This window comes from Motacilla alba, chromosome Z (genome assembly GCF_015832195.1).
Source record: "Motacilla alba alba isolate MOTALB_02 chromosome Z, Motacilla_alba_V1.0_pri, whole genome shotgun sequence".
Taxonomy (NCBI): domain Eukaryota; kingdom Metazoa; phylum Chordata; class Aves; order Passeriformes; family Motacillidae; genus Motacilla; species Motacilla alba.
The window spans coordinates 10,927,201-10,952,924 of record NC_052046.1 but is presented as its reverse complement, the minus strand read 5'-3'; the positions used below and the strand labels follow the sequence as shown (position 1 = coordinate 10,952,924).

Sequence of the window (25,724 nt, the reverse complement as noted above, 5' to 3'; positions counted from 1 at the left end):
GTGAGCTTTTGCCTGGCGAGGCTTGTAGAAAGAAATGTTTTATTTCCATAAAGTATTATTAAAAATTAAAAACAACATTTCTTTCCATAGCATGTTCCTGACAAAGTAAAGTGATATAGTCATGCTGTGGGTGGCCATAACATGGCCATTACATTGCATTGCATTATACTGGGGAGGTGATTTTGAAACTGAACATTCTGGCAGGGAAGGCACCAGCTCAGAATCCACCTTAAATTAATTTAATACTTTTTACTTATTATTTGGAGTAAAACCTCAGGATGTGTGCTCAAACCTGCACCTTTGCAGAGGTCATTTTCACCTTGAACTGGGGATGAGGTAGTTGTGACAGCACCTAACTGTCCAGTCTCTATGTTTGGGGGTGTGTGGCTTACACTGTACTGGAGAGGATTAATTGCTTATACAAGGTCCTCAGCTTCTCACATGACTTTTAGTTTTATGTTACCAAAAAAGGCTGTCCTGTTTGATGACAAAACCACAGCATGGGAAGACCAAAGCAGAGGCTCCTGCTGACCTCAGCAGCAGGGTACAGAGCAATTGTGCCAGGTGGGGTGGCATGATCCCTCATGTGGATCATGGCACTCACTACAACTTGAGAAACACTTAACCCTTCTTAAAAGCATCAGACAGGTAAAAAGGAGTGGAAGCAAAGCATAAGAAATCACTCAATTCAAGAAAGTTCATAGCTTTCCCCACCTATGGAAGCGCAGGGAGAACAAGAACCAGAACTGCTCTGTGAAGGATTTATCCACAATCCTACAACCCTATGGCTATCTCTGATGGAAACACCACTGTCTGAGGCTGGGCCACCACAAAAAAAGGCTTTTCTAACCCACTTTGGATTATCCAGTGCATTTGTCTTACCATGAAAGTGAAAAGACATGACTCCCAATGTTGCTAGCAGAAATAATTTGGGGAAATCCTTCAGCATTTGAAGGCCTAAAGGGCAAATACCTTAGGCGGGGTTGTTTTCACCATTAATTTTTACACTGTCTGCTGAACTGTAGTCTTTTTTATTGACTCCATGACAAAACATTTTATTCATCTTCTGAGGTTGTTCTCACGGAAATCGATTCACATGATGCATCTTCCCCAAGGGCAGCGCACCATGGGCTGGAGACACTGCCTCACTGTGATGCCTTAGGATTTTAGCTTTCATATTTTTCAAATCCTGTACTGCTTTAGGGTATAACTCTAAAACTCCATAGCCTGTCAGCTACTGTCCTCCCGTTTTATTCAGACAAAACAATTCCTCTCTAGGCCGGTAGCTAAAGGACACCCTACTGCCCCAGGCCCCAAAAAAGATAAACAGAGGCAAACTGGAGGTATATGACTTCATTACCTGAAGCTGTAACTGGAGGATTAAACCCTAATATGCAAATGGACCAAACTCATAAACGTGTGAAAAACTCGTGACCATTTCCATCTTGGGTGTAGCCCCTCTTGGAGGCTTTTGACTGCCCAAGGTGTGTCTACTGAAAGCCTTTAATAAACACCTACTTTTATTCTCCTAATCTTGTCTCTCCTCTGTGCTATGTAGCCACTCCAAGGCATTAACTGTGCCTGCAAACAGGAGAAGGATCTTCTCCAGGACTGAAGGACACTCTTCCCATCACCTGACCAGGGCTGAAATGGTATCACGGCTCTCAAAGGCCCCCTTGGCTCTGTGCAGCACCGCTTCCTACCACCCCTCTGTCCTGAGGAGGCAGTCCTGATGGATCTGGCAGGTTAAAACATCATTCCCTTGATACACAGCCATAAATAGGTTGCTCAGGTCCTAAACTGGCAGCAAGGATGTGGCAGACTGCTCTTGTGTCTGCAATAAAGGGAAAACTCCCGATAACGCAGACACTTGAAGCAGCAGCAGAAGTAGCTGTGCCTATGGCACTGCTAGAGAACGGTCCAGCCAAACCATTCAGGTCTAGCTTGCTTTTATTTCCACTTCACTCACTCCAAATCAGTCCAAGAGCTGTCTTAAGGGCATGAACATTTCGTAACAAATGTGGCAGAAAAAATCTGGAGGAACTCCAGAAAGTCTTGCAAGAGCTGTCCCCTCAACCAGAGTCACTGCTGACAGTCTCAAGACCAAAGGCTGGATGTGGTTGGTAATGGGTCCAGAAATGGTCTATAAGTGTCTGGACCATTGTATCTATCCTTTCCATGGATGAATAAGGAATTCCTCAAGTGTATAAAGCCATTGTATGAAAGTGTAATATAAACCCCCCACCATGGTCATATAACATCGTTTTCAAAATACCTTTTCTTCTCCCTATGAATATTTAGAACCCAAATTAGGGAGACAAGCTTAGCCTTTCCTTGTAGGAAACTCATTCTTCTCTGTTATAAATGGTGCTAGTTGGCTGGGCTTTAACCCAGCAAGGGCTGCCAGCTCTCTAAGACAGTTTTACTTGTCTTCAGTCCATGTGGCTCTTTCCCAGCTCTTATTACAGCATAAATTTAAAAAAAATATTTTTAGTTCAAGCAGGCAAGCAATGAATGAAAGTGAATGTGCCAGATGTCCTCTCAATTCTGTCCAGTCTACCCATTTCCCCCCTCTTCTAGGGTAAGCAGATGGTTGTGGACGGGGTATTTATCCCAAACCTTTTACAAGGAGAAGAAACAAAGCAAAAAGCTAGGCTTTAGCAGCACATTGCAGCTGCTGGCTTTATACACCAGGTTTCCCAAACTCTTTCCCAACCTTGCTAAGGCTGGTTTCTTAGGTCCTCTCAAGCTGGTCCATTTGGGGTATGTATTGTTGGTAGGTGGTGATGGACATGCCTCCTCCTACCACAGTCTGATTTATTTTATCCCTTTCATGACCCAGGCATGGTGACACAGGTTTTTATTAATTTGACTGCAGCCTGGACATAGTGTGTCACAAGCAAGGGCTTGGACCTTTTGCCTAATGATCTCAGCAGAGCTCACCAGAAAGCTGAAACCAAAGCCAGAGTGCTGCCACTTTCCTGACAGCCCCACCCTTGAACGATGGTGTCCCATGTCCCAGTATATTAATAAAATAAACAAAGACTTGAATAATCAGATATATAACCACAACAGTCAGGAACTATCCCAGTAACAAGATCTTACCATGTTAATGGATTATGGATCTGCCACAGTTCATTTTCATCCTGGGCCCAAGCAGGAGAGGGAAAGCTGGGGGAGTCTGACCATTAATATAAACTCTGTTTTTCACTTGATAGTCTGCTTTCTTGAAGATATATTGTCTTTTATAGATCTTTGGAATCTGAGAAACTCTGTAAACTCTGGAATTCTGCTTACAATCCCCAGACAAATATTTTACAGTTTATTCTGAGTATGAGAGCACACTGAGAACCTTTTGTCTTTGTGCCTTTCCTTGTGCAGGGCAGAAGAAATCTGAAGGCCTGAAACTGCTTCTCAGTTTCCCACCCAAAACCAGCACACTTCACCTGAACTTACCACCCCTCCCGCATGTGCAGAGTTCGAGCTGAGGGTGCAGTCACAACAGGGGCTGTCCCAAGACATTCATTACTGCTTGTTGAGTGGTTAAAATAATGAATCATTGTTTCTGTGGTATTTTAGCTGTACAGTTTTGGTCCTGGCCAGGGCAAAGGAATTGCAGAGAAGAGCATATTTCAAGTAATAAATTTAAACATTTTGAAACTTGAGGGGAAAAAAAAGGTGTATTAAGAGGAAGCCAAAGATTAGGGTTAGATCTTGTTTAATCCAAACTAGGATATCTATCCCTGACAAAAATGTTGACCATGGCTATTCTCTTGGCACTGTGTCTGTTCTCTCCCCACCCTGCTTTCTTGGAAGTCACTGTGCTCTGGCTCTTCAATTAGAGACGGATAACTGATGCATTGCACACTGGAAAAAGCTTATCACGCTGCATTATTTGTTCCATCACTAGAGCCCCATCACCCCTGTGAAATCTATTTCTTCCAGTTTGAAAGGGACTTGGATAAACCACCTGGCCATCCCATCTGGGACCGTCAACTGTCTGATCCAGGCAGTTTGTCACAGACCAGTGAAAAGGGCATTGATAGAGTGAATGTGTCTCTGGTACATATTTTGGAGCAAGGGTTTGTGCAGATGAGCTGGCAGAGGCTGAGCTGTGTTTTGGACCATCATCCGGACTGCAGCTCCCCTGTAGCTGGGAGCTCAGGCCTGAGTTTCTGCCCTTTTAGAGGATCGCTCAGTTTGGGTGTATGGACGGGGTGAGAAAAATATTTTCAGGCTGTAAAAATGGAGGGATGAGGTAGCAGTGGTAATCCCAGGCTGCTGGAGCATATCACCTCAAGGTACTACCCTGGGGAATCCAGGAGGTGGTGGAGAGCGGGTGGAGAGACAGGACCTCAGCCCCAGGTCTCATATCATATTGGAAAAAAAATTCCAAAGTCAATCAAGGCAAGAGGACTTCCTGACTGATGGAAAAGTCAGAGTTAGGGAGAATCCACACCTTTCTGAAAAGTCCTCTGCACTGGGTGAGGGCAGAAGCCATGTAATGGAGCTGGATTTGCCTTACCCTCATTCTCCACAGCTGGTGGGATAGCTTTCTATAACCAGTTTGGGAAACACCTATAAAACACTGTACTCTGCTGTGTACCTCAGGAAGCTGGTGTGACTGCAGACCACACACGGCTTGGGCACCACAAGCCAAACTGCACAAAGCACTCACTGCACCACCACTGCCTGCAGAGCTCAGTGGGTTATAGGAGAACAAAATGTTTAACCACAGAGGAGGTGATGCATGGGCAGTGACTGTAAGCCCTTTTTGGGTGACAAGCACCTGGAAAGTTCCATGAATCTGTCTTCCCCTTGGTGGCCCACTCTGGAGGCTCTCCTGGGGAGGAGGGTGGTGGGTTTTGCCTGAATCCCTGTTACTGACCAAAACTGCCACAGAAAAAGGGGCAGATCACAGAAGCTTTATGTGAAAACACTTCGTTTGCTCCTGTGGGTTTGGAGTGGTCAGCACAGACATGGGAAAAGATTTCAAAGGTGCCAGGTTGAGGTCTGAGGGCTCTGCCTGAGGCTGCTATAGCACTGAGCCAAAGGGCAGTGCAGTGCTGGGTGTTCTTCCTTGGCACCAGAGAGAGAAGAGTTCATCCCTGTGTAGCCGCAAGAGTGGTGAAAGTTCCAGCCAGATCAAGGGGGTGGGCAGCCCAACAAGGGCAGGGTGAAGAATGTACCCAAGGAGCAATGAGCCTAGAGAGCTATTGTGGCCTGGGAATTTGGAGTTGGTCAATGTCTCATGGTGGCACTGGACAGGGTGACCCTCATCCCTTCAGCTGTGGCCTGTCTCTTTTATTGTCTCAGTGGAGACTTGTTTGTGAAACTGCAGGTGCAGATTATCTCTGTGTCTGGTATGGAGGAATTATCACTGCAAACAGGATTAGCTGCAAGTAAAGGAGCCACTAATGTTTAATTACAAATACAAGCCTCTCTGGGCCACAGAATACTTTACAAAAATTTTTTTTGTAGTGATACTTCTGTTTTGCTGCCTCTTGAAAGAGTAACCTCCAATTTTACATACTAACCTCGCCAATAACCCATTTACCCAATGTCACTATGAATAAAGTAGTTATAAGAGTTAGTCCCCTTTCTCATGAAGGGGGACTGTTTTTGCCTGCAGACAAGGTGGGAAGCAGCTTTCTCTCAACAGTTTTTGTATTTTAGCTGATATCTCATTACCTGACATTAACAGACCCATGTATTTCTCTTCATCTTGGGCTGCTGATTAGCAGACAGAGGCACATCCTGCTGCCAGAGACCAACAGGACAAAGGCAGTGGCAGCTGTGTGTGAGTTCAGCTGACAAAGGCTGGAAGGGTGATGCTAGGTGTGCAAATGCATAGCAAAGAGGTAGGGAAGGGGTCAGATTTTATTTTCTTAGTCAGCACACCTGCAACACACACCCGCCTTGCCCCTAAAAGCAAAACCAAACCTTTTAGGTCAGTCCTTTTCTCATCTCCAGATCAGGAAGATCTGTCTATCTCAGTGTGAAGCATTTTAAATGTTTCATTCTAGCAGAAAGTTAATTCAAAGCTCTGCTGTTTTGATGTCCTGTTACTTCAGATTCAGGCCACATATTTCAATGAATGTATTTGATCATTTGGAGATCAAGAATGGAGAATGAGAATCAATTCCTCCATTGTTTTACTTCTCCAGAGTAAAAGTCCAGAATGTCTGCCTTTTGACAATGATTTTGTGGGACAGCTATTCCTAGCTGAAGGCACAGAGCAGAATAATGGGCAGCAAATATTTCTGCAGATGGGATTCTGTTCAAAAAGATTTAAAGATTGGAAATAAAAGAGCAAAGTCTAATCTCTGCTATTAATTGAGACAAAAAAAGAAAAAAGTGTGTAGCATCAAACCACAGGAGCAGTGATGGGCAGGGACCAGGTGGACTCTATTAGTGAGCAAGGAAGAGAAGGAATCTTTCTTCTTCCTAATAGCTGCCAAGAAACATGCTTGTTTCAGCTTTTGCATGAAATGATAGATGGTGGCTTTGAAGCCCGTATCTCTTTGGTTTTATTCTTTCTCCTTTTGGGACATGGGTGCTGTGGATGTTCATTACTCACATTGGAAACATTTGCCACATGAAGCTCCTGGAACAGACTTTGGAAATCTATGAAAGCCCTAATGTCAGCCCAAAACATCAGGGCTTTCCCAGTACTTGCTGAATCAAATTATGAAGTGCCAAGATAAATTAATGTTTGTCATCCCCAATTTTACAAAATCCAGGGATTTCAAACCCCCTTCCTACCAGGAAAGTCCTCTCTATTTGGAAAGTGAACCCCATTTTGATGGCAGCAGCTTCTGCAGAATCTGCAACTGTGTTTTCTGAAGTCTTGCTTCACTCTTCTGTAAATTCTCTTCCACCTCTGTTTCCCTGGTGAAATAGCCAGAATATTTGCATTTTTTAAAAAGTCAGGGTTTTCAGTAGTCATAAAGCATAGGTTAATGAGCCTCTTCTGCAAGACTGTTAATTAATATTTAAATACTGCAGCAAGCTCAAGAGCTAATCTATGAAGTGTTATTTAATAATTCTGAATATCTGCCTTGAGAATCCAAGATAGAAATTCACTGCAATTGAATTAATTTCAATTAAAGGTTTCTGCCATTAAATCTTTAACACAGGAGCAATAAACACAACAACAGTATGAAGCAAGAAGATGCAATTCTGCCTGGCAAGCTTGTGGGCTGAGATAATCAGGATAACCACCTCTGTTCCTGGCAGTGAAGAGGGAGTGTCACTGAGACAACTCGGTCATGTTTATCCTCGGGGGCAAGCACTGAGCCCACAGGAGCTGAGATTTCTGCTCCTATGCCATACTTGACTGGTGGAGAATGAGAAAAAGGAAAGACCAGACCATGGCTGCCTCCAGATGGCTGAAGCACTGTCCCAGCCCCCTTGTGTCTGTGGGGGCTAGCACTGTCTCTGGGGGGAGTGCTGCAGGCCCACATTCCTCTCTGTGTGCTGTTGAGTAGGAAATTACCATGGCAAGTGGCAGGCTACCAGCCAACACTGGCACTCTTTGTGCTGGAGACACCAGCAAACAGCCCCCAGCTGCAAAGGGCTCACCCCTCTCACTCCTCTCCAGCCAGGGTCTCTCCTGTGGCATGACTTGTCCTGCTGTCTCCCAGAGAAGGAAGCAAAATATGGAACAGATAATCCTTTCTCACCATCATTCAAGGGCTTTCTTGCCATCACTCAGCAGCCATCTCATTGCAGGGCTGGGGATCATTCCTGGGACTTATGCCTTCTTCAGTAATGTTGTTGCAGCCATGTACTGGTGAAGACTTGCTCACACACCAAGGAGCTACTTGCTTTTGGGGAGGTTGGGTGTGCTTGTGGATGTGTGTACAGAACTGCATCCTGCAGTTATGGCTTTCCAGAGAATACTAGTGGGTGGTTCAAAAAGTAAAATAAGGATATTATTATAATACACATATAATTTGATTCTTTTAGTCTGAAATAAGCCCCCGGTAAATTTATATTTACTGGGCAGTGAAAACATAAAACTTGGTTTGGCAATTACATTTAGGAAAACATTAGGAGCTCAAGGGAGAAAATACTACTTGGCCAAGCATGTTGAACTAATGCTGAGAAATGGGGCTCTGTGAATCTGAATTCAACCCAGCTTTTTAAAGCCACTTACCCGGTCTCCTTCCACTGTTGGCCAACTGACAGAAATTCAATATTTTTCTTCTAGTGAATGAAAAGCATAGTCAGAAACAGCCATTGGGTCAGGTTCGTATGCAAAAGCTCCTCTTGTGCTTTTGTTTCCTAATTGCTTTTGGAAGGGTTTTTCAGACTGGGCTGACGCAGTTGTGTGTGTGAATTTCCTGGCAAACAAGAAAGGTAACTGTGTCCAAAAGACATTTAAGAGTGTGAATTCACAGCCTTTCCATGTCTAATCAAGGAGCATAAACCATTAGCCACATGTTCCCCATTTCCATCACATTTTTTCACACTTAAACAAAAACATGCCAAAGGAAAGGTGCTACATTTTTTAATGCCCCCAAATAGGAACCACAGGAGTCCATTAAATGCTGTGGTCATTTCCAGCATACAAATCAATTTTCCTTGTGGTGGTGAAGTGGTGAATAATGCCTGGTTTGTTTAAAGGAGCATGACTGATTTTGGATGAAGGATCCTGTCACTTTGGCATTTTTAGTTTTATTTATTGCATGCAAGCGTATAAAACCTGGTACTGGTCTCAGTGCCAGGCTTAGTAGTGGAAAAGCTGAAAGGACCACATAACGTCTGGTGCAGCAAAGAAGTTCTCCTTCTGCAAGGCATTTGCTGGACTCCTGAAAAATTATTTTGATTAACATGGCAGAGAAGGATTTCATCAGTTGGCATCTACTGGCTTTATTTTTTCTTCCATTTTGCCTGTGTCAAGATGAATACATGGAGGTGAGCAGAAGATCTTATAAACCAGTGGCCAAAATATTGCAAAGTCACCACCAGACTGGTCACAAAGGTTCCAGAAGCAGGGAAATATTGAAACAGCGGAATCAACTTATAGAGTGGACTGTTGATAATAGCACATCTACAGACCATAATATCCTGAGACCAGAGGTAGATGATGTAGAACTGACTACCTCAGATAGAGTCCAGGTACTCTGAATTAATCTTCTAAAGATATCTTTAAAGCTAATGAGATTTTTTTTTTTTTGCTAACTTTACTAGTGATATATTTATGAAATAATTATTATTAAAGCTGTGTATTGGTCTGTATCCTGCTGGGCTGCTTTATAGGATCTTTTAATGAGCTGGTAGAACCAGCAGTGGTTGGGGACACTGATTTCAACACAGGCAGCAGCGCTTTGTTCTGTTGAAACTGTGAACTTGTGAAATTATATATGCTGAATACAGTCTCTTAATTATCCCAAGGTATTAATTATTTCATATATCAAAGTTTTTAGGTATTTCTAACTCATTTAGATGTGAAGGAAAATACAGCATTTCTAGAGGTATTTGGAGAGATTCAATTAGCAGAGAATAATTTTACTTTAAAATTATGTATATAAAGTATATTTCTTGAGCTTGAGACAAAAATAATGAAATTCTGAATGTTCAAAAATTTTATTCTAAGGACTAGCTTGAAAAAAACCAGATGCTAATGTAATGAGTAGATTTAATAATATAAATGAACTGCGAGTTTAAGAAGAAAAAAGGCTTGCAATGAAATTCTAAATCATCTGCAGCATCTGCATTTTAAACTGAGAATCTTTTTATGCCTTTCATGGCATTTTACATACTACAGTCATTAGTTTATAACACAGGGAAAATGGCATAACTTGATTATACACAAAATATTGCAGTCTAAATTTGAAAGACAGAAATCTGAAGGGCAGAAGATGAAGCTTTTTCTAGCACTAGGCAAAACAAAATTCCACTCAAATGAAGGGGCTCTTTTGATCAATGTGTTTTATTAACAGCAAGAACATGAGTGGTTTTCCCTACAGCTGATACAAATATTTGAGTCCTATATAGTTCACCTATATCCCTCTGGGGTTTTAAAATTTGTTCAGATCAAAATATGATACTTTGAATTGCCAAAATCAAGGACATGCAGATAAGTGTTGAATAATAACCTCTATTATGATAAGCAGAGAAGAGGTCTGATTTTAATCCTGTCCTGGTCTTGAAGAACTGAAACACATCCAAGTAAGGGAATAGGTTTAATACACCGCTGTATTCCCTGTATCAAAACTTCACAGTGCCTTTCATTTTGTATTTCTTGAGCAGGAGTTGAATGTTCCTCCAGTGCACTCAGCAGAACACATATTTAACTGTAGGCATGTTAAACAGTGCTTGCAGAATATTAGCAGTGTAAAACATAATGTGCACAGTCCAAAGAGCCAGCCAGTGTGTGCAGACCTCTTTACTGCAGGGAGAATTCTGCAGCTATGTGCTGCAGACCACGTACAGAAGATTCCCCTTTAACACTACACAATTTCAGATAATGCAGGATTTAATGCAGAACCACAGCTTTTTAGGGCTCAAACTTTCCCCCACAGAAAGTGTGTTCAGGTTGCATGTGTCTTTTGTCAGAAAGTTTAATGCAACTTGTCTGGAGCTGCCTGCTGGGAACTGGTTGTGACAAAAAAAACAAGCCCAGTGAGTCTGAGTACAGCTGATGGCAGTCATTTACCTGCCAGCCCATCTCCAAGAAGCAATCTTTTCTGGGGAAATGATGCAAGTTTTGGCTTACTGAAATGAAATGGAGCACTAGCAGATGCACGTCAGGGATAATCAATCACACAGTGGCTTATGCAATATGTGTTTTCCACTTCCAGACTCCAGGAATTTCTAGGCAGAAGAAGAAACAAAGGTAGCACTGACATGTTTTAATTCATGCCAAATCTCTCTCTTTCCCTTGAGTTATATGGAAACTATTCAATTCCTATTTCCTGCTTTCTTGGTTGTTTTAGATGGAATAGCTCTACCCAGCTAAAGAGAATTTAGGCTGGGGATTTTCACCCTCTTGCCGAAGTGTTTTGAAGGTCTCATTCCCTGTTGTGGAAAAGAGATGATAGTACTTGTTGTTACTACTGTCTTTGCTGCACTGGGTGCAAGGCCAGCTTCCACACTGCTGTTAAATCACATAAAATATAACATGCATTTCTCAACAACAAGAACTCTTAGTGACTAAGCAGAGTCATGTCAGACCATTTTTCCATTTCAAGTTGCTCTTTGAAAATCTTTAAGTGTCGCTAGCCAAGCAGTGTTTTACCCTGAATTTTGGCAACTTTTGTTTGTTTCTTTGCTTGGAGAAGGGGCATGGAGGGCCTAAGTGCCCACAGAGACAGGTATTTTGCATTCAGAACCAAAGCCAAGAATGGTGGAGGTACATAATTCGTCTTCTGCATTGTCTAAAACAATAAAACAGAAACTCATAAAATAAATCAGGAAGTCAAGAAGGGTCAAAGGCTGGGTCTCCAATTATGACTTGTTCGCAGCTTTAAATTAAGAGAATTTCATAGAGCATCTGTTGCCTAGATCATTCTCCTATATGGGAATGTCATGGGAAATTCAGCAGATAGCCTCAGAAATAGTTCCAGTTCTCTATCAGTGTTAGGATATCAATGTGGCAGATTCATTTCACAAGCTCCTAAATCATATTCATGTTCTGGCAGCAAAGCCAAAGATTCACTGACAAAATTAATGCACAAATGGCCGCAAAGGATGCCTTTGGCAAGTAGATTGCAACTAATCACTATGTCACATTTGAGTGTAATTTTACTTTAGGAACATGTTTTTCCTTTAAATGTACTCTTCATTAAGTTCTCTGCTTTTAAAGATTAGAAGAAAATCCTAAATATTCCTCATCCTTGGCAGCTGACCATGAATAATTTTTTTCTCCTAGTGAAAGAGTAAAGGTAGTAAATTAATTACTTTATGACTTGCATAAACAGCTATTTTTAAATCAGTGGAACTGTTGCATACAACAGACTGGCAGGACCTGCCTTATTTTACACCCAAGAACCTGAGGAGCATTCTTTTCAGGTAATGCCTAATAGCACTTGGTTATGACCATCACTAGTATCAACTTGATTTTAAAATAGCTGTTTCTGTAATAAAGTTGTTCAAGATTTCAGTACATTGTCTGAAAAAGACAAATTGCATCTGCACATAGAGAGTCCACTGCACATGCAGTCCACTTTGCTGGATTCATGTCTTCCCTCAATTACAATCCACTACTCTAAGTCTTTGGATTTTTTTAGGCTGATATGACTTATTTGCTCTTGGCAGGTGTGTATTTAGTTCACCTTCCCACTTAACATGAATATGAAGCACTATCTAAAAAAACCTGGAGATTTTAATCTCAATGCAAAAATCAATGTGATTCTTTTAGGGAGTACAACATGCTTGCACAATTCCAGTCCTCTTGTACTTGGCTCCCTTTCAAGGACTGAAAATGGGCTAAAAGCAGAGTTACTTCTTGTCTCATACCAGGAATACTATAAAAAGTGCATTTAGTGATTGTCAGTTATGTCCTGCCTAACAACGGGAAGAGACAAAACAGCCAGAAAAATACAAACAGGTTCTCCAGGCAAGAGGCAGAAACTATTTTTCTCATTAAGTATAGACCTTGTCCAGAATTAATCCGAAAAGCATAGCCTTGACCAAACCCCATAAGTATGAAGCCCTTCTGCCCATTGGCAAATTTTAACTTTTCCATAACTCTTTGAATCTGAAGGATATTGGTTTAGCTGTCAAGTCAGCCTTTATTCCGATGGTAACTCCACCATTACTGGTTCCAGCTGGACAGGGCATGTGTCTGTCTCGTTGGAGAAGCTGCAGTATTTTGGTGGTGTCATGAAATGAATTTTCTATATCTGTAAGTTCCCAAGCCTTCTGAAATTAATGAATTCTGGGGGTGTGCTTGGTATTGTCCAAAACACAGGCAGAATGTTTCAGATGACATCAATGATGACTCTGAGGGCAGGAATACAGCACATCTGTGTATTCATTTGACAGCTCCCACCCTGACAGAGGCTCATTTTCTGCCACTAAACCAATAAGTCCGCATTGGGCAAGTAATTTGAAAATGATAAAGATTAGGGAAGAAAGGCAAATAGTAGAACGATTAAAGAAAAGTAGTAGTTGGATTGGTGTAACTATCCATCTCCAGATTTTAAGGACTGCAGGTGCGCATCTCAGGATATTAGGAAAGAGTTGGAGGGAAAAGGAACAAAGAGGGAACAAATGAGGAGGTAGAGAAATAAAATCAAACACTGAACCTTGGCCTTATCTGACATACTGGAAGATCTATGATAACTAAGTTACGAAATTCAGTCAGAATTGAATGAGTCTCCATTAGTATAAACACAAAAATATGGAAAAGAAAACCACTCAAACAAAGCCATTATTAAACTGATTACTATAGTAGCTGAGCTGTACTTAATAAACTCATTACTTTATTTTTGCTGCTCTATTAGTCAACATATGGTTTTTCATAGTTACACATTCACCACTACGAATTATTAAAAGCCCCTAACACCTTGTGTTGTGGTAAGTTCAAATTTTTGTCTTGTATTTTTGCTCTTTTTTAGGGTCTCCCAACTTTAATAGCCTGTAAATACTCAGGTCTAGGATCATGAAGAGGAGTATGCTGCACAGATTTTTTTTTTTTAGTATCTTCTTTGGGTGGTCCAACACAGTTTTATTTATGTTTAATGGAGGATAGTTCACTGCTGAAGGTCAAATCAAGTCCCTTGTGTCCTACCACTGGTTGTACATAGGCATGTTTGTCATCAAAGCTCAGTTGAAATGCGGGATCAGGATGTGAATCTAATTGAAATATTCATCTAAATTTCATTAGTTGGTGTTACTTAATTTTTAAAACCTTGATTATTTAACAGGACAAGCTGGGGTTTTTTTTAAATATTTGTATAGACTTTTGAATGCTTCAAGAGCTATTCTTTTAAATCTTCCAAAAATAACATCTTCAGGGATAAACTATGTGAGAATTTCATGCCAGATAAGAACTGTTTTGAAAACTTACCAAGTATATAAACAGAAATATATAATGAAGACCCTGTAACCAACATGCATAAGATTGATGTCCTCCATGAATGAGCTACTTAAAGCTTATTTTTGTGCACTTAGCCCCCCCAGCCTGGACCACAGAATCCAGACTGCAGTTCCTGCTGCCGAGGTGACTTTGGAGTTCGACTCTACCAAGGGCCCCCAGGACCTCCTGGGCCTCCTGGAATGCCAGGTAAAAATGAAGTTTAATTCACTTTTTTATCAGTCTAATTGCAGGCCATAAATTACAGGTTATTCTATGAAATATCAGAGAGTGGTCCAAACATCAGTATTTGGGGACAGATTCAGGAACAAGTTTTTCTATAATTTCAAGGAGACAGATATTTTTAGTTATATTCTAAGGCATTTTCCATTGAAAACCTATTTATTATTAAAATTCAGCTTTCACAAATTCATGGTGAAAGTAATCTTATCACATCTCGAGGAAAAATTGGTCTCTCTTAAAATAGCACAAAGTTCCCAATAAACTTGTAAGAACTTGTTCCCTGGAGCTGATTATTGTTATCACCTTTGTATATCCAGCTGTGTTACTGTGTACTGTATTCAAGGGCTTTTCTTCACCTAGCATACTGCTAGCCAATATTTTACAGAAATGCAGTGCTTCTGTTCTCCCACATAAATTCCTTCACTTTCTTCTTTCATCTTGTCTTTCATAATAAAAAAATCCCCTTTTTTAACATAAAAAATGTCCGCAGAAGAACAGCATACACAAGAAAAGTATATACTTTGATCTGATAATTGATATGGAAGCAGAAAAGCCTAGAGAAGGGAAAATGTTGGTTGCATGCTGGTGTCAGTTTGTTAGATCATCTGCCTTCACGGATTTGGAAATCATTTTTCTAAAGCAGAGGTATAACATAAATTAGCAGGCCACTGAAAGACAGACTTGTCTCTTCTTGAAAAATTTATATCTTCTGTTAACACATTAAAAATGCAATTCAGTGATCCATTACTTACTAATAAATTGTTGGATTCTTAGAAGCAGGATATGATTTTATACTTGAGCCACAATTTCAAGGCTGCAGTGGACACACTGGGGCATGGCCTAGTCCCAGCTTTGCCCTTCCTTCCTGTTTCAGTCACACTTTCTGTCACTGCAGGATACCATAAATGCACATCTGGCAGCAGCCTCCTGCACCCTGGGATTTCTGGATTTCATGTTGTTGTGCCTGTAATGGGAACAGCAGCAGTTGCTTTTCCCCTTGATTGAATCAAATGTTGCTTGCAGACTTCTCCTCTGAACTGGTAGAGCAGTTCTGGCTTCACATAAAGGATCATTCTTGTTATTTTTAAGAGCTGCAGATTCCTCTATTCAAACAAAAATGTGCATAATTTCTTTCAGCATTTGGCTTCCTTGTTTGAAGTTTTTTTTTTTTTTTTTTCTTAATAGAAAAACTCTGAAGGATCACTGGATCATCAGATTTGATCTCTAACAACACTATTCTTGTAAATTTGTAACCAGAGAGAATAATCAAAGAACAAGCAGAGTGGCAAAGAACCTAATTTCAATTCAGGTTGAATTAGAACAATGATGACATTAATTAATCCCCTGAGCTGAAAGATCAGGCTTTTGCTGCAGGAGGCATAATAATTGCTCAGTGATTCTAGCCAACTTTAAAATCCTGTCAGCTGCATAGACATTTGCTTAGTAATTCAGTCAGTCAACACCAGGAAGTAATATTGCAGATGCATGAGTATGTTTTGCAATGAGTCATTTTATTCATTTACTCATAGTAAGCCATCTCAAAAAATGCTTAATTATAAAAATTTTGTATCTTTCTTTAAATCTAGGACTATGCAATCAAGGTGTTGACCCCCAGCCAGCACCTTGGGAATACACACTGTCCTGTGTTTAGCACAGATTGTAACAACTTTAATACTACAGCCATTCATCATTTGTGTAGATGTCTTTTAAAGATACCCAAATCTTATTCAAAATGTTCCTATCATGATTGACTTAATTTACCAGGAAATTGGTGTTTATGCTAAAGCAAAAGCAAAACTGCAAAACTACTTCTGTAGGCTACGTAGTATGTGTCAATTGAAAGAGGCTTTTGCTTTCCTTGACCCTTCTCTCTGCTGACGTCTTCCTGCACATCTCCCCCACAAAGCAATGACTTGTGATACCACCAGTTCATACAGCAACATGAGGGTTAACTCCCAAAATCTATGTCGTTTACCAAAACCTTTACCATGAACCTGACCACACAGCAGTTTCTTACCTGTTTCATCTCAGCCTGGGGTTTATGGCACTGAAGAGTACCTGTGTTGCAAGCTGGTGGAAGAGGACCCTGTCACATTTCTCTGTTAAAATATGATAAATTATTAAAATAAAACAGAAAGCTTTGTTTCCCTTCAGGAAATCATGGAAACAATGGAAATAATGGAGCAACTGGCCAGGAAGGAGCCAAAGGTGAGAAAGGAGACAAAGGAGATATTGGACCAAGAGGAGAGCGTGGCCATCATGGACCCAAAGGCGAGAAGGGTTACCCTGGGATTCCCCCAGAGCTACAGGTACAACATCTCCGGCTCATATTGGCTGCAGCAAACCTCAGATTATGGTTTTCTTCACTGAAAAAACAGCACCTTATTAAGTTTAACATACTTTAGAAGCAAATCCCCCTTGTAAATTAATACAGTACTGTAACAGGCATATTCAGCCCTTGTCCTTACTTAAAAAAGTGCTCAGCCAGATCTTTCTGGAAAAGAAAAGCTTTAGTCAGAATCCAGCTGAGAAATAGGCAGGAAGAAACATATATGCTTCTCTTTGAGGGCAAAAAGCCAGTATCTGGGTTATTAAAGGAGAATAGCAGGGACTATCATTTTCCTACCAAGCTGTATCACATAAATAATTGCACTTCCCACAGCATATGGAAAGAGTAAAGGGTAAAGTAATGTTTCTCAGGGCAGCCAGGCTTTAGGAGATTCTCAGAAGCACATGTATCCAGCTCCTCAAAGTACAGGCTCAAAATTTTTGAGTGCAGTTAAGAGTCCTTTAGTTTCAAAAGATACTCCTCAGTAGTTATCTGCATATTTATATGTCTAGATATTTTAAATATGTTTGGGGCCATGAATGCCTATGAATTAATAATTCAAAAGCCAGATGAGCATTTTAATATGGGTTCAAGCTGGAGTTGTTGAGCTCAACTCTTATATTGCCACAATCTCACAGCTTTTGGATTAAAGCTTCTTCAAATCCCAGGAATCTGGCAGATGGCAGAGAGTTTGTGTATGTATATATAAATATATATGTATGTGTATGTATATAATATATATATCTATACACACACATACACACAGATAGATATATACATATTCACATATGGCATATACACATAATATATGCATGAAATAATAATAATAAATAATATATAAATATATATACTCATGGTATAACTGAATATCTTATAAACATACCTTTAATTACATTGAACATATGTCCTTCTACAATTTTAAAATGAACTACCAATGTTGTTTTTTTTTTACATAAAGTCAATGGTAGTATTGTAATTAAAACCAAGTGATTAAAGAGGATGAACAAGGAAAGATCATATTGTGATACCTATTTCCAATACTTAAAATTCCATCACTTCTTTTATCAGATGTGTTCAAAAATGTTTACAGTATTTCTTACCACCATACTTAAGAATTTTAAAGTCAGTGGTCGTATAGGACAAAACACTTTTGAATACAATACTGTTTTAAGTACAGGATTATTTTGAAAAACTTCGTGTATCCATGTTGACCTGCTACTTCACAATGAGACCTAGGGAGAAAAGATATATTTTTCTGCTGTTATGTTCAGCCCACCAAAAGTAGCTCAGGGTCAAAGAGACTGTGAAATGGAATTTAGACAAAAAGCAATAAATTCCATCAATCTGCCACTGCAGCTGCTTTCCTTTAACACGCGATGAACTTTGATGTGATCCTGGCTGAGAAGCAAGATATTAACAATCTGCCATAGTAGAAAATGCATCCATGCAGGGGTAAGGAAAATCAGCCCAAGCTTTCAGCTCACATCTGGAGCTCCTTAAATTTCTGAACAGATGGCTAACGATTTCCGTTGTTGGATCCAGACTTGCATTTGATTGTCTGTTTTCATTTTGCTCTGGTTTGGATCTGAAATCAAAAGGAGTTTGGGCTGGTCTTTTTTTATTTTTTAAATACCAGCATAGCTGGAATCTCACAAAAAATGTCATTTTTGTAATGGGCAGTAACAGATGCAATTGAACACTTGTCATTTAGGAAGTTGAGACAGAAATAAAAAGTCAAGTCTATATGTAACCTTTTGGCAGCAAAGTGCAGCAATTCTGATTCTAGCCCATTTACTCACATAATGGAGGCGGGGGGAAGACAGACTTACAGAAAAGGTCACTGCCTTCCCTAACCAGGCCAGCTGGCAGGGTCATTCCCTGGTATCTTGCTGAGGGTAATTTAAATTGTCTGGTATGGGATGTTTTGTGCTGCTTCCTATGAAACATTTCTATGGCAAGAAGTGAAACATGAAGTTGAAGCACTGTTTTAATTTTCTTATTCTCCACTCTTGGTCTCCACCACCCTCTGTTTTTAAAATTGAGGGCAACTAACAAGATAGAAAAAGCACTGAATATTAAGTGCCAGCTGCTGCACTTCCAGAGGACCTCTAATAAAAGTGCTTCATGTATCTCTAAGCAAGAAACACTAATCTGCATGGATTTTACTGAGCACTGTTTGTTTTCACACATGCAGTTAAAAGGAATATCCAGTTTAAATGCATTGGGGAATACATAAAACTATATAAAACCTTTTTTGTCAGAAACACCATCCATTTCAATACTATATTGCTGTTGCATCATTCTAGCAAGACTTTAAAGTAAATAAAATCTGAAATTAAGGTTCTGAACTGCAAACACTTGACCATACACTTACTTTACAGTCATGAATAGTCCAATTGAACATGAGAAGCCTAGTCTTCTTCCAGTTTCATTCAATGGGAGTTTTGTTAACTGGAGTTTATTTGCCTTGGAGCAAGCCCTAGAAGAACATCTCTGTGAGGAAAATAAACAGACTGCAAATACAGAAAAAAAATTTGTACCTGGTTGCACTACACATGTGTTTTTTGTGAACAACTGCCTGAATAAGAACTGGATTTTTGCAGGTTGCGTTTATGGCTTCGATGGCTACTCACTTCAGCAACCAGAACAGTGGGATCATCTTCAGTAGCGTTGAAACCAATGTTGGGAATTTTTTTGATGTCATGACCGGGAGATTTGGTGCTCCAGTGAATGGTGAGCATTTGCAAAACTAAATAATGTAATTATTGGAGCTGTAGGGAGACGTGTGGTCAAAAAGGATGGGGCACTATTTAACTGCCTTTGCACTCAGTCTGCATAGCTCTTGCTACCTACTCGCCAGAAAAATGAAGTGAAAACTGAGCAAGCCAGGAATGGTCTTGCCAGCCAGTGAGACTAGAGCTGACACAAAGGCAGGAGCAAGAGACATGGCCATGGCTGGGGAGGGAGCAGGACTGTCTGCTTTGCTGTGGCTCTTTAGCCCTTCAGCCACTGGGATGACAGAACCACAGTCTTAATGTTGTAGCAAGCAGCAGCAGCTTCACAGTTGCCTCCTCCACCTCCTGCCTCCTGTCAGTCTCTTCATCCTCATCCTCCCCCATGCCAATTCATCTGCGAGCTGACCTACAACAGATGTGTGACTGGAAATGAGGCATTACAATTCTTCATGGGTTATTCTCAGCTGCATCAATTCCCTCTATTATGCAGATGTGATGCAGGAAGAACAACACCTGCCATATGCAGAATTGAAATTAATCAGATTTTGGAATGCTATAAGCAGAAACAAAATATCTGCTGACAACTGGAAGGCAGTTTTGTCCACAGCTGTTACAATTCCTAAGCAAGAAGCACAAATGTGCAGCATGATTACTTCTTTCTATGAAGCAAACAAGTTTTTTTTTTAACCTTTTCAGGGGTATATTTCTTTACTTTCAATATGATGAAACATGAAGATGTGGAGGAAGTGTACGTGTACTTGATGCATAATGGTAATACAGTGTTCAGCTTATATAGGTAAGTAAAGGGCCAGGCTATCTCAACGCAAAAAACATTTGTATGGTTGTGATATCTTGCTCACCTTTCAAGAAACATAAAATTGTTCATTTTTTGGAAGAAATTCTCTAGGGTAAAATAACCAACAAGAAAACCTATTTTATTTTGCCATCCTCAGCTTGCATATTTGGACCATACACACCACAGATGCTGGTCCTAAAATTCAGCTTTGATCGCCATTTCCTCAAACTCAGGGGAAAGGAGTTAGCACTGCAAGTCAAGGCTGGTGTTCAGTGGTATCATGCTGTCATTCTGCTAAAATATATCTTCATCCTCATTTTGCTTGTCAGAGAAAGGAAATAATGAAGTGTTATATGACTAGTTACAGTCTTGTTAAAATGAGGGCAGAGAAATTTACTTTAAAGTTGGGAAGTGTTTAAGCTGCAGTAGTAAGGATGAGTAAGAAGCAAAGGCCTTCCATTTACTGGCCTTTTATCATTAGCACACCACCACAGGCTGCTTCATCCTCAATAGATTTTCTCTGCAAAAGAAAAAGTGCTTCATTTCTATTTCCCCTGAAGTACTGATGCCAGAAAAGGCAAGAGATAGAAGAAAGGGGACCAACACTCAGGCAAAGTCAGGAGGCTAGCCCACATCAAATGTACCCATGTTCCAAGGAAAGGCTCAGTATGGAGTGAACTGCCTGTGTCTGCTCACTGCCTGTGCTGGGAGCAGAGGGACTCAGGTCTTAAAATTAGTTGGGATGAATTCAAGAGAAAAAAGGCATCACAGGAAATCTGTGGTGTTGTGATCAATGAGCAACATTTCATTTTAAACAAAAAAGATTGTTCCTGTGTCCTGGAAAAAAAATAAGTTACAATTCCAAAACTTCAGAAAGGAATGAAATAATGTGTTTAGGTAAGCTGCAAAATTTGACTAGGACATCAAATGCAGAAAGTTGCCAAAATTTCCTTATAAAGCTGAAAAAATGTTGGCAAGTCTTTCAAGAAAATTTTGCTCAGGATAACAATGTACTTCTTGGATTTTTTTTTGTAAAGTTGCTTGGTCATTGCTGAGAAACAAAAAGCTGACTTGTTAAAATATTCATCCTTAGCTATGAATCCAAAGGGAAAGCAGATACTTCAGGAAACAGTGCAGTCCTAAAACTCGCCAAAGGAGATGAAGTTTGGCTGCGAATGGGAAATGGAGCCCTCCATGGGGACCATCAACGCTTCTCCACCTTTGCTGGGTTTCTTCTTTTTGAAACCAAGTAAAAAAAAGGAAACAACCCAATAGATGTTTGTGTGAAAAAGCATCTTTTTTGGAACTTGTATATTTCACTGGATTGTGAAATAACTTTACAACATTGGAGGATCAAGAAGCCTTGTTTTGATGCAATGTGCTGCTACCTGTGTATCAGAGATGAGCTGAATACATTGAGTAGCTGACACAGATTCACAGAGAATCTATTGTCATCTGGGTTGCACCTATTCATTAAATGTTGCTATTGCTCTCTTCACCAAAAGTGAATGAAAAACAAAGGAAAATTAGTTTAAAGAATTTAAAGAGCGGTTTACATAAAGTCAATTTCATCTCTAAATATAATTTAGTTATATGTCAGGAATTGAACAACTGATTCAAAATTGTTGGATCATTTATTCAGTTTTTCTTACATGTTCATTTAAATTTGCATCATGGAAACAGGCCTGAATGTGTTATAAGCAGGCTCAGGTGATACCAGATCTAAAGGAAGAAGTTTTTGCTGGATTGGAATGAGCTCAAACCGAAGAAAAAAATGTGAAAATATAGATGTCAAGGATTCAGGTTTATTGCATTCCCATCTCAAACCTCTGAAGATGTATCTGGTGTCATTTTTTCACAGATTTTAGCACATATTTATGCTTAGTCTCTCTCTCTCTCTTAGAAGAAGAATGTCAGTAGCTCTTGCCTTAGTAGCAGCTTGAAGCTAAGGTAATTTAGTTTGCAGTGTGAAGGGGATCAGGCAGGGGAACTGTAATATTTCCCCTAGCCTTAGAATTTTTAAAACCTGATGTAAGCCAATGCAGGGTGTCAAAGCAAAGACATATACGCTAGAGAAATCAGGATACGCCAACAGCACAGAGATAAACAAACTTTGGGGTGTTTGGAGCTCCTCCAGAAGGATGTACCTTATAATATTGCATATTTACTTAACAGTGAAGTTGAAACAGTTTTCCTAGCAGCCTTCCAAGAATCAGTATTTCAGGAAAAGCCATTGCAAAGCACCAGCTAAGCCATTTCAGTATTTAAACTGGTGAAAGAAAATGCCAGCCGGCTTAGTAGTTCTGGCCCCAATACACTGGCCCCACTCTTCAGCATTCATATCACTGGCTTTTCAAAATTTGGGTACCTGAAATTCTGTCTTGCCATTTTCATTTCAATAAGCACCAAAATCAATACTGAAGTTTGAATGTATCTTGTTCTGGCTCTCCACACAAAAGTGAATGAAATATAAATTCCTTTATACAGACATTACATTTTAATCAGCTATCACCTGCCATTAATGTATAACAAGAAGTTGGGGTTAGGAAAATATGTATTTGAAATTCTTTTATACTGGATACAAGTATCAGTAGCACAACAATAAAGCAAATGAATTGAAATCTGCCCTATGAATTTGTATGTCCTTGTACATGTTCCTAGTGTATGTAACCACATCATGCATGTTGATACTTGATGATTATGACTTGTGATTTTTTAGTTTTATGCATCAACCACTGAAAATATTAGCTTTAATGAACTGTTGTCTGATGTGTTTTAATCATTTCTTTGTCAACTTGGGTCAGGTCTGTGCCACACAGGTTTTCAAAACCTGAGACCATATTATTTTGTTAAGCTTACTTTGTAAAACAGTAAACATTACATTTATCCAATAAAGATTAATGGTAAGAAAGCTATACTGATCTGCTGATATCTGTATTTACAAAGGACATTATATTTGGAGACAAAAGAGAGATGTTCTTTTTAATATGCTTTTCCTAGGCATTCATTTCATTTTGCTACTGAATGGGAGAAAGGCAGCATTAAGGATTAAAATACATTTATTTTACACATGTGTGTATGTATATACGCACACATAGATACATAAAATTTAAATCTGTAAGGTTTCCTTTGGGGACTTACTCTTCCTTTGTTACATGGCCATTTTAAACCATTTTGGTCAGAAGGAAGCACTTAGAAACTGCATGACATACACTAATTTTAAGCTCCTTTTTATCTTATTATCTACTGTAATGGCCATAATACAAAAGATAGTCATGATTTGCCTTACCCATTTGGTATTGTTTCCATGAGTTTTGTGCAACTTGGTCTGCTAAGAGGGGAAGGTGACTAAGAATTACCACAAAAGCTTCTTTGACAAACAAAGAACAGTTCCAAAGCTAAAAAGTTTTTTACATCAAAGTTAAAATTCCTAGGTTTTGACTGAAATCTCAGCAGTCTTTTCTCTGCAACTTAGTGCACGCAATCTCAGCTGATTAGGTGTCATAATACTTTACAAATAAATAGCTAACTTACATATTAATTTCCTTCAAAAGAAGAAGGAAGATCCTTCAAAATACAGCAACTGATGTGAATACAAGTGTGTGTGTGTGTGTGTGTGTGTGTGTGTGTGTGTTTTCTTCTTCTTCTTCTTCTCTAAAATTAACATACTTTATATTCAGTAAGTCATGTGGAATATAACAACTTTTTTCTCAGAAATGTTCATGAAGATTAGTCATCTTTCCATTGCTGCTGATAATTGAAAGACTCTTGCTTAGCAGATGCTCAAGACAAAATGCCTCTAACCAGAGGCTTTTATCCCTTGTTATAAAATACATGGTATCTTGTAATTTGTGTTACAACTGAAAAACCTTCTGGAAACTGCAAAGCTGTAATTTGGAGTATACTTAATGGCTTCTTGTCTTTGCTAAAATGAATCTGTATCTCTCCCCCTCCCTGAGCTCCCAGATTTAACCAAAACTTGGCAAGACCCACAAGTCCCTGCCTGCCACAAGAGCTGTGGTTTGGTAGGTGATACTCGACCTCTGTGGTAGGTGCTGGCATCCTGGCAGCAGAAAATACTTCTCAACACAGAGCCAAGTTGAGCTCTGCTCTACATGAAACACCACCCCCAAATCCTGCTCCTCCCTTCCCCCAGAGTTCCAGGGACTGCTGTCCTTGCCTGTGACATCCTTGCAAGCCAGCAACTCTCATTTCCAGCTCTTCATGAGCATTAATTGCTGCATTCTGCAAAACAGGGCTGTGTTCAGCTCAAGAGGTACTGCGTACACCCCCTTGGCAGGGGTAAAACACAACCACTGTGCAAGAAAAACATGAACTAGAACAAAACCAAACGGGAGAAAAATGTTACGGGTCTGGGTCCGAGCTTCACGAATGGTGTTTAAAGAAAGAAGTTTAATTAGAACGCTGTGAAAAAATAAAGAAGTTTATGGTTTTACTTTCAGAAGTTAGTCTGTGGACTAATTGACTGAAAAAGCAGTTTGGACTGTCAATAGTTTGCAGTCTCAGCCTCACTGAGAAGCCTGTAAGCCAAAGGGAAATCTTTAAATAAAGTAGTATTTTTCTAAAGAGCGAATAAGGAACAAACTTCACACTTAGGTCTTTCATCTTCCCCTCTCTTTCACTGAGCTTCCTATGTTACAACCTGCTGTTTTATGAAGCAGCTTTTAATAAAAGTAGCTTTGAATTAAAACTTTTTTGCCTCCTTCTTAGTTCAGATTATTAAAATGATTCTTTTGTGCTCAGAACAAAAAGAAAAAATCACAAGGACAAAACTTGCAGGGAGTCATTGAGTGGTGTGTGAGAAGACCTACAGTTCTTAATTTTGGTGAAACAGTAGCAAAGTTCCTCTATTTTGCAGTAAGTTCTTCTTCAACAACCAAAGAAAATACAACCTGAGTGATCAGTTCAGATTTAAAAATCTGAGACAACAAAAGGCTGTCATGCTTATATACTAGTGAAGAAAACTCTAGAAACTATCCTCATAAATTAAAAGAACTTGATAGAAGGTGCACTTCCTAGTATGACCAGGTTCACTCTTACACCAAAGGGTGAGCACTCCTTTAGTTCTTGGGCAAAACCACACAGTTTTATACGGAAATAGAGCATCTGCAGCCTCCCACTAATTTCCAGTCTTCTGCCATTGGACTGATAAATTCAGTGCATAGATGTTGACATGAAGACTTAAGGATGAGAGCAGGAGAGACTCAATTTTGTGCATCTGCATTTGGAACAGAGCAAGCTATCCTCCATGAACATATTCACAGAATAATAAAAGCCACGTGTGGCAAGGTTCTATTAAACAAAGAGACTCCTTGTATCAACTGGTGAAAAACTGCACAAATTGAGGGCTATTTTCCTGCTTTTCTGGAAACAGTCCATCAGACATTAAAAAAAAAATCCACAAAAATCAGATTTTTTAAAAGAATCACATTGCTATAACACCAAGAGTGGAAACGTCCATGTTCAATTTATCTTTGACATCTCAGTTTCTGTTTCCTGTGAATGTGTCTCATGGCGTGACCCTCCCATCATCTAGTCACATGCTACTTCTTTGGCCTTGTCCAGCAGCAA

At 39.8% G+C, this 25,724-nt stretch overlaps 1 protein-coding gene across 2 annotated transcripts; it reads left to right on the top strand.

Moving 5' to 3' along the window:
- The first annotated feature begins 8,684 nt into the window (after window positions 1–8,684).
- C1QTNF3 (C1q and TNF related 3) lies at window positions 8,685–23,047 on the top strand. Of its 2 annotated transcripts, none has more exons than XM_038125819.1 (6): window positions 8,685–9,126; window positions 14,128–14,239; window positions 16,427–16,581; window positions 19,205–19,334; window positions 20,033–20,132; window positions 21,226–23,047. In XM_038125819.1, the coding sequence occupies exons 1-6, from the start codon at window positions 8,839–8,841 to the stop codon at window positions 21,383–21,385; spliced, it is 945 nt and encodes a 314-aa protein (XP_037981747.1). In that variant the 5' UTR covers window positions 8,685–8,838; the 3' UTR covers window positions 21,386–23,047. The 2 variants fall into 2 exon arrangements, with proteins under 2 accessions (XP_037981747.1, XP_037981748.1); XM_038125820.1 differs by having other exon boundaries at window positions 8,698–8,922.
- Window positions 23,048–25,724: the final 2,677 nt, after the last annotated feature.